This window comes from Calidris pugnax, unplaced genomic scaffold, assembly GCF_001431845.1.
Source record: "Calidris pugnax isolate Ruff unplaced genomic scaffold, ASM143184v1 scaffold276, whole genome shotgun sequence".
Taxonomy (NCBI): domain Eukaryota; kingdom Metazoa; phylum Chordata; class Aves; order Charadriiformes; family Scolopacidae; genus Calidris; species Calidris pugnax.
The window spans coordinates 353,320-363,558 of NW_015091112.1; the positions used below are offsets into that span (position 1 = coordinate 353,320).

The 10,239-nt window shown below is 36.8% G+C and overlaps 1 protein-coding gene across 3 annotated transcripts in view; it reads right to left on the reverse strand.

Annotated features, from left to right (window-relative positions):
• The window catches only part of SUPT3H (SPT3 homolog, SAGA and STAGA complex component), a 316,060-nt gene that overhangs the window by 53,115 nt on the left and 252,706 nt on the right, over window positions 1-10,239 (reverse strand). For all 3 annotated transcript variants that reach the window (XM_014958227.1, XM_014958229.1, XM_014958228.1), the window contains exon 7: window positions 1,483-1,558. In XM_014958227.1, coding sequence (XP_014813713.1) covers window positions 1,483-1,558 — 76 coding nt within the window. The remainder of the gene's footprint in view (window positions 1-1,482; window positions 1,559-10,239) is intronic.

Consider the following 10,239-nt stretch of genomic DNA (forward strand, 5'->3'; position numbering starts at 1 on the left):
GCCCCTTCCAGGTTTAGCTCCTTATGACAGTTTTCATGGGTTTATATTACAGTAAAAAGGGTTTGGTACTTTAAACGTAGCACTACATTCAATTTTTACTAAAATAAAATAAGTAAAAAATAGTCTTTGTGTTATTTTTCTCACAAATGTTCTGCATGGCCTTTAGTATGTTCTATCTAGTTGAGTTCACATTATGCAACTGAATGTGTGCATGAGTCTCTCTTGCACTGTAATTGTCTTATTCTTTAATGACACTAAATGTCAGTGAAAAAGAGCTATATAGACATGTTCATTTAAAAACATTGCGAAAATAACATTGTGATATTTTTATAGATCACAATCCCCTCATCAGCAACATTCAATTTTATTTTACAAATTTAAGATTTCTATTTGTTCTGTCTCCAGATGATAATTTCGGGGTTTTAAAAATGACCTTATCTCAAACCTCTCATTTCCTAAAGTCACCCTAATCTGAAGTATCATTTATCTAATGGCTCACAGATGTGTGATGCCAAATTATAACAAAGCTTACAAAACATATTGAATTAAGAGAAGAAATGCTTACAAAACATGTTTTCCTACATTTACTGACATTTGCTGATACAGAACAGTATTTCAAATGTGTCATTTATTTGCCATAAATGAGTCACTCTTTCTTTGAATTTAAAAGGAAGAACAAGATAAGGTCTCTCGTTTAAAGACACCATTGTGTTCAAGTCTGTGTTGTAGGATCATGTGCTGTTTTGTCATGATTTTTACTGGCTCCTTCACCTCACTTTCTCTGACATTTGACCTAAAACCTTAGTCATCACTTAACCGCTTCTGTAATGATGTTTTGCTACATGATCAAGCCCATTAATTTACAGCTCATTATAGTTGTGGCCCACAAGTACTTCTAGTAAGTTGGTTTTCAGTGCTAGTAAAGCCCTAATTCTGTCATCATGTTATTAGTGTTGGAATGGCGTATACTGATGAATTTGGCTAATGTTGAATAAATTCCACAGCAGGAGCTTACAGCTTAAAATAGAAAAGACTCTTTAGTAAGTTCTTTGTGTCTCTGCGGATAGGGAAATAAAAGCAAAACTCGCTGCTCTTCTCTAATTTTAGATGCATTCCGAAAAACCTGCAACCATGGAACTTTACTAATATGCTGACTATAACACCACCACGAGAGACTCCAGGCAAGCATGGTTCTTTTAATTCTTTAACTCTTTACCAGTTCCATCTTTGCAGCAGTCCCCACTGGCACAGTATTTGAGCGCATAGAAAGCTTGGTAAATACTCAAATAAAATACTCTGCCTGACAGCCTGAAACTATGCTCAATTAACTGTTCCCAGGAGTTATGCAGACAAAGAATTTAAAGTTTTATTAGTGCGGATGAAACAAAAGTGCTTTCAAAAAACACGAGGTTCTGCTGTGTTCTCTATTACATGAAATAATAATCGAACGTGTTAATACAGTGCAGCCATTATTATACTTACAAAAACTCAATTGCCGACTTTCACAAAATTCTGCGTACTGGACCGAGTCCATCATTCGTGTTTGTCTTTCTGCTCTCTGACAAAAGAGTAGAAGCACATGATGTACCTTATTCCAACAAGAACTGCATTCCACAACGGAAATTATAGCACCAAAGCGCCCCTGCCACAACCTTGAACTAACCCTCCCAAATTAAACATGCATTGAACAAGTCAAGAAGCAGAAATAAAAACCACAGGTTGGTTATTAGTCTTGTGAGTTAAATTTCCCCGAGGAGCCTGTCAATTCTTCTTTTAAAAATCTGCTTGCACACCTAGGACAGTGATGAGGGCTGAGTTGGGAAAGGTGCTGAGCGCTCTCACCCTGAGCGAGGTGCACACTGAAACGTGTTTACAGATGACCAGACAAGTTAAAAATTCTCCTGAGCTGAGGCCAATGTGTTCTGCACTGAGCAGAACTGAAACTGTGTGCTTTTAAAATGGGAGCACTAGCAGTACGCAAAGAAATAAATTCCATTACCTCAAGGATGTACCAGACAGAGGTTATCATTAATATGCCCCTTCCCACACTCAATACACAGCCATAACTAAGTGGTAAATGTGTCTGGTTGATTTTATTTTATTTTGCACAGTCAATGTATGCTTGATTTTTTATACTTCTGAACACCTACAGGAAAAGAAAGGAAACTAGATGGAAGTAGAGCTCATTCAAGAAAAAATGGCAGCCCTCCAGTTCATAGTTAGGCTTGCATGTGCTTGAATGTTGTTTACTTCAACAGCGTAGAGGTGATTTTCACAAGGGAAGGATCTGGTCTCTAGAAAAGATTAAATCCTTCACATATCAGAGGCAGGAAGAGGTAGTTAGATTAAAGAGAATGATTATCCTCTTCAGAAGCAGACAGCTTACTCAAGTCTCTCAAAGAAGGAAAGCAGATTGTCTTAAATATCAAGGAAAGGAATATAACTATCTTCCAAACAATAACTCCATGAATAAATCATTACACCTGGTAAGAACAGAACCATAACTAAGGAAGCAAAGTGGTATCAGGAGCGGCTGATGGCACTGAGACTTTACTTCTGCAGCAAGTCCATACAGTTTTAGAATCGTCTATAAATAACCAGCAAATGCAGGAGAAAAAAACCCAGATGGATAGCATAAGTATATAATCTTTAAGGAAACAGCAAAGCAGAAGACAACAGCAGATCATCTTTCCTCTTTGCTTCTCAATATTATAAACACTAATTACTTTCTCGTACATCATCTCCGCTTTGGAAAAAAATAACGTTCCCTTATCTCTATGTTTCTCAGGTATATTTTATAAACTCAAAATGAATCAATAACATGGAATAAAAAGGGAGAAGAAAGAGAGAGCACATTAATGTGAACACGGTGTTACTCCAGGCCAAAACAGTTTAAAGGAAATGGCATTCAATGCTGGCGAAGTCTCAGGAAGTTTGTGAAAATGCTACAACTTGTAAGTAATGCCTTCTTTTAAGTCTACAGAGTACCCACTTGCTATTCATCACAGTCTTTATTCTCAACTAGATTTTCTTGAAAGTAAGGATGTTTTAACTGAGAAACAACTTCATTTTTATAGAAGTGAAATTTTCCAAATTCTGTTCTGGGAAGGAGTAGCAAGTCACTCCAACAGGACTGAAGTCCTCTTTCATCAGTACAAAAACAAGTTTATGGGGAACCTTTCCTACATGAAGGAACACTGAAACCCCTCATGACACGCCACCTTGAAGCAATCTCAGCTTGAAAACAGCTACCATAAAAGAGATCAGTGGCACTGCCCCCCTCGTTTATCAAAAGACTAAAAAATATATAGGTTTTGCACCCTCTATAGTAGTAGGAGTCACTCTAAGCAGTTAAGAAGCTGAGTTATGTGGCGTACAGCACAGTTAAAATACTTTGCATGCTTTCCTTGGAACATGCTGAAGGATGCAGTAGATAGGACCTGGCACAGTAAATGTATGCTTAGTCTTCCAAAAATGTGTTGCATTATATCTTTCTTTCAGCATGAAGAACTAAAAAAGAAGACTAAAAAGGGAAAGGAAAGAAAAGGTAAAGAGTCACATGTTGTCGCCTACCATCCAGGATGAAAAATAATCTTTTTTTCAATTCCATTTTAAAGCTCTGACACTTGACATATAAAGCTCTTTGTGTGGGGGGGAAGGCAAGAGGCCAAACGTTAACTTGCTGACCAACCATTTCGTGTTTGAAGGAAATGTGCCGAGTAGCTGCTAAGCTGGAACATTTGAGAAACGTACGCAGCATGGCTGGACACCCCTGTGTTTGGCAACAATGTCAACGATGACGATGTTGGCATCCCAAACTGCTTGCATATTCATACTGTGGCGTGATTTCCTGATCTCCTTCACTAAAGACCTCTTCGTTGTGTACCCATCAGGGCTTCGAATGAGGTAGGTGACTAAGCCAGGGAGAAACAAAGCTGCCCTACAAAGGCTGGCATTACTAAATCAGTACGCTAAATAAATCTTATTTATTTATTTATTTTTATTATTTAGACTAGACTAACAGGGCACCGTATGCTGTACCTCACAGTTCTGGGGTGGTAGGTCAAAAATTACCTAGATTTAAAAACAAAACCAATAAAAAAATAATTTGAGAAATAAAACGCTAGGTAGCTCAATATTGAAGAGCTTGCAAAATATGCTGAAAACACATTTTTAGCCTTCTGTATCTTGAAATTATCTGAGGATTGTCACTATCTCAAAATTCTTGTTACATAAAGGAAAAATGTATATACTCTTCTGAGAATCACTTGAATTGGTAAGCAAAGAAAAAAAGGGTTTTAAGGGTAAGCATTTTCAAAGATTAAGCTTACTCAGAGTTTTATACAGAAAATAAAAATGCCACTTGGGGAAAGATCAATAGCTTTTGTAATGTAATACTTGATTTGGCTATAAAGTACAGACATACGGGGAATTTTTATCATTTTTACCCACCTCTTATAGAACATACCATACATTCTGCAGTAACCATTAATCTGAACCAAGTCTGCATAGCAAACTTGAGGCCTTTGATGTAATACTGTTTTTGAGTGCTCATGTGTTTAGTACAAAGTTTCCAATATTAGAAGAAAACATGAGGTCTTTTTCTGGCAGACCAAGATGAGTCTGCCAGACTCAATTTTAAGGTATTTTCACAGTTATAAATATCCCAATTTTAAGGTATTTTCACAGTTATAAATAGCAAAAATAGCTTTGCTTTTTTTCTCTACAGTATTGTTAAACCTATTCCCCCCAATAAACAGAGTTTAAGACCTTAAGAACCTAAGATTCTTAACAATCTTAACTGTTAAGATTAAGATGTTAAGGATCTCATTTATACTTGTAAGTATAAATGACATGAAAAGAAGCTGTAGACCATGACAAGCATTAATTAAATTAGACTTTTTTTTTAATTAGAATTTTTCATTATAGAAAATTGGTGATTTTCTGTCCAGGGACAAAAGATGAGATTCAGTTGAATCACATCTGCAGTATCCTAATTAGTAACCTAAAGTCCCTTTATAGTAAAAAAGATATTAGGCGCTTTTAGAGAGCAACTTCATCCTAAACTAGATGTTTAAAATAAGACAGAGGAATCACATCTATGAATTGTCTGAAGTTCATCAACTGTGGACATCAACAGTGGAGCCCTAGGGACATTGCTTAGGTCTAGATGTCCACACAGCCACAGAAAAGCAAGGCAAACCCTGCTCTGATGAGTGAAGAACACCATCACCAACACGGCAACTTCTATTTCAGGGCTAAGCAAAGGCCAGGACTAAAGAATGACTCAGTGAATTTGGTTCCTGCTCTGATCTCAAAGAAATGCAAGTATATACAAAGGCAGCTTTGTACCCTGGGTGTGTGTTAACCCCATTCATCTTCCTCAAAGCATGTAAAATGTAATCTAACAAAGTATGTGCAGATAAAGGGGGGAGGGGAGAAGGGAGCTGGCAGGACTATTTAGGATTATGTAAAAATTTCAAGGGAGTTACGAAGAAAGCAAGCAAATGAAACTGCACAGACAATAACAAAATGAATGGATTAATTCCCAGCAGCCATGATCTCATTGCTTAAGGAATAAATAAAACTGACCTCCTGATAGGGACTCACTGCCCCTGTAACACTTTGCCCTTAAACATATGCAAAATCTACACATACTGTATTTATTTGAAGCAGCTCCATATCATATCCAAATTCCTTGTCTAAATTTATTACTGCTAGCCTGAAATGTGGAGCCGGAATCTGCAAAAGAAACATTTCCAATTCATGGGATAACTTTGATTTCTACAGGAAAGTATTTTTTTCCGCTATAATAAGTGTTGTCATGAATTTTGTAAAACTATCTGTTAAATTTATGTTTATCTTCTACTCATGCTTTCCAAAAAACATAAAATAATTTTGGATAAACTATGTACCAAACTTAAAACGTTATGACTGACCTTCCCTTGCTTTTCTGGTTGAGGACACTGTAACACCTTTCTGTGGTTTCCATCTGGCTGTACACCAAAAACTTTGCACACCAACATAATATTAGGATACCTTTATGTCTTCTGGATAGCATTCTTCCGAACACTTATCCTGACTCTCTATCAATTCATAAATGAGGTTCATATAAACAGTTTAGCATCTCATAAGTAAAGCTTGTGTTCATCAAAACAGGAATCACTGCATTGTTTGGGAGATATAAATGGCAAAGCAGCCCCTTTTCCATAGTAAGTTTTAAATTTTTTTCTCTATTTGCAGTCAGAATCAGCCATTGCACTCTATTTAATGTTAATGCAATTATTATAGAGGCTCACTTGTAAGCAAAAGGAAAATATTGTAAGCCATGAGAAATTTTAAAAATATTTTTTAGCTTTATGACTAAATATGGATATGATATCCTTATGACTATATGGATAGATAGATAGATAAATCAAAAGACAGACAGCTTAGAAATGTGTATTTACTTAATATTTATATCAGATTCTTTGCAAATTTATTTTAGTTATTCTATTATGTGTCATCTCAAAAAAATCCTCCAGTACCTCTCACCCTCATAGTATCTTCCCCACTGTTATTTGCAGACATCTTGGTTTTGAACCTAATTTATGTACAGCTGCTTGCATCCAGGAGAGGTAAATTAGTACTGAATAACTAAAGAGTTGCCTTACAAATAATCTTACTACCCCACTGAATCACTCCCCATGTCAGGCTGAAGTGCTGTTTGGTCTTGTGATCTGAAACTCATGATTTTTGTTCAAAAATTGTTGGTTGTAGGTGGATGCTGGCTCGGAGTGGTACAGGCACAATATGCCTCCCACACTTGTTTACCATCCTGGGTGTAGAAAAGGGCTGGAGGAACCAGTCCTGCTCCTACAGATCCAAATGGAATTGCAACAGGTGAAGGGGGTTGTTTGTTTCCACTGGAAGTTCACCAGGATGTCAATCCAATCTTCAGTGAAACTCAATACCCAGACTTAGTCATCTATTCATCCAACTACAACAGGTCCAGAATTACTCACTTTACAGCCACAACTTGTTAAACAATACATCCAGTAAAGCTAGTTAAACTGAACAGAAAGTTTGGGAACAGCAAGGGACCGGCCCTCTCATTTGCTGCCTTTAACTGGTAGAAGAGAAGAAACCTAATTTTTAAAAAATCACATCACAAAACTCTGTCCTGTTAATAGCCTGCATCAATATATGCTTCTAAAAATACACTGGAGAGTTTTGTTAATGTTAAATCAGAATGAAGAAGGAGGAAGTCCTCAAGAACATTGTTCTTACACTCTATGTTGAAAAGAAAGGAAAGCAAAGTGAACCCAAGGTACCTACTAGTAAGCGATACCTGTGACAAACTTCATTATCCTGTAAGGCATATGTCTGCAATTCTTTGTGCATCAGGGCTGCTGGCAGACACTGTGAAATGCCCTCCCAAATAACCCTCTGGAGCTCCACAGTAAAAGGAGGAGCATAAGTAGATTAAGGAAAATTTTGACTAGAAGAAACTTGAATAAGTTTTAGGCCACATGAACAATCCATATTCATTTTACTCCTGTTATCTTCTTTGTAAATATTATAATTCTGCCTTTTTTCTTACCCTTAATAAACCAGAGTTGTCTTATATTCATTTACAGTATCTGCCATTCTTTGGGATATCACCATCCTGCACAAGAAATCACCATTCTGGGCAGGAGATTCACAAGTACTGCAATGCAACAGGCACATCCCAGCAGGCATCCTTGGCAGGTGATGCTCTTTCAATCAGAATGGAATGAAAAAGGTTTATAATTAAAAATATCTTCTTCTGTTACGTTCTTTCTTGAAAAATTACTTTTTTAAAAAAAGACCAACTTCCAAAATAATGGCAGAACGCACATGCACAAATGAGGAATTCAAGACACAAAACTTTTGCCACATGCACAAGTAATTTGGTGTGCATTAGAGCAATCCACTTCATAAGTCTGAATTAGGTCTTACAACTTATAGATGAAATCCCAGCTCTGTAGTGTCCCCAGAAGAGTTTCCATCAACTTCAATAGCTGTAGGATCTCACACCATGAACATCTTTCCTAATTTATGGTTGCATTTAGTATAGATGGTTACCAGCCTTTTGTCAAAGGAGAGCAAAAAAGCCAGATTCTCAAAATGGGACACAAATTCTAAACCAGCCTTTTCTCTACACGCTGCCACATGCAGATCAGAAATCCAACTTCTCTGTACATAAAGGTATTTCAGAATGCAAACAGGCCAGTATGGGTCTGAAGAGGAGAACTCTGGCCGCTGCTAAGCTGGCTCAGCTCTTTCATAAAGTCATTACAGCATTGCCTCTTGGGCTGGGACTCACCTTATACAAGGTTGGGTGGTTTAGGGTAAACTAATTACCTCTATAATGAATGGGAGAAGAGAAGCACCTCTCTAGGCTGATCACATCTATGGCAAGTGTCACACAGGGATGTTGCCTTCTCCCTGTAGAGGTGGGAATGCAGATGACTGATAGAAACAGATGGCTGGTTGCCAGCTGAGAACTTCACCCATACTTTAACCATTCAGACATGTTGTTAATGCAAACTGGGAGATTATAAACCAGGGGATGCACCTAGAACAAAACACTGATCCAGTTTTTTGAAAGGAAGGCCGCTAACTCTTTAATTCACATAATTTATTAACTAGAAAAATAGTAACAAAATTTAGCTCAGCCATTTTCCATGCCAAATCCAAATCTGGCAACCTTTATGATAAATTTGTGCAAGTATATTGATCAATGTCTGTAAGGAAAGCACTAAAACTAATTAAATATAATTAAAATCCATGGTACTACATGTATGCAGATGTGCTCTCCTTGGCATGTGACCGGAGAGTGCACAGTTACTTGAATTAACTTTTTCTGTTAGCAAACTAGAGCAGAGTGGTATCCAAAAATGTGTTCTTGCTTTCTTAACACAAGAAGTGCACATACAGACATTTCACATTCAACTTCTGGCAATTACACCGCTGAGTTTAATTCCGTGGTCAGATTTTTATTCTTTTGGAATAGCCTTTCTAATTTGATAATTGCAAGATGTGGATCTCCAGACAAAAATCACATCAGGAAATTCAGGGAATTAAGTGAGTCACACATTGAATTAAAAAAAAATATGCTACCCTCAGAAAACCAGTGACCAGTATGCATTACATATAATCTACATGTGTTTTTATAAAGACAGAATAGGCTTTAAGCTCAAAATAATTAGTAAAAGAAACGTCTCCCTCAACCTCGCAGCTGAATTTGGCTACCTGCTGCCTCTTGAACAGCCCAGGCCTCCTGACCAGAAAATCAGGACTTCTATATTCAAAACTCCTACCTGGGTTCTACTACTAATTTGCCTTCTGAGCATGACTGAGTGCAAATGAAGGCTGAATTAATCAAGCTGTAAGGCTCACATTTCTCAATTGTTGCAAACAAAAAAAAAAGTGGTGGTTTGTACTGATGCTAAACCAGTGCAGACTTTGTGCACCGTGATGCCATGATTCGTGCTCACCTCTTATCCCCAACTTGTACAGGCTGGGGGAGAAAAAGGCAAAATCAAAACTGCACAATGTGCCCAGGTATAAAGACCCTAAAAATCACTGTCCGAATAGAAGGGCTTTGAGAAAAAGTATTAGGATATTTCTTTTCATTGGGACTTCATTCCTGACACTGAGAAAAGAATTTGGCCCAGCGTGAATATTTCATTAGTCAAATGCTAATGACTGTGTGACACTTGCTATTTATTTAACTATGCAAAATCTTCTCTGCTGCTATTCTTACTGTTTCTTAATTTCCTTAAATATGAGCAAATTTATCTTCATGGTAGCCTTATGAGCATTATCTCCACTATATACAACAGAAATAGAAGAATAGAAGATTCTTTTCCCAAATGCAGTTTGTTTAATTGGCAAATGCTTCTCTTTTTTCTCTACTTTCTCTTTTTTATTTTTCTAATTTTAGAGAGCAAAAGGAAAATGTGAAGATTCCGGGATCCAACAAAATGATTTAGCATTTGGAATTAAGTTAATTTGAACCATCAGCTAATTTAGCTAATACAGAACAATCTATGTAGTTATTCGCTTACACTATGCCTATTGATAAATATACCACAAAATTATTAAATGTTTACATAAAACCAAAGAAACATATGCTATCATTAATTCAAAACAATCACCACCATCCAAAGCCACTACAGCAGTTTTCTTATTAAATATCCCCGTTCCTTCCTCTGGAAAAAAAAAAAAAAA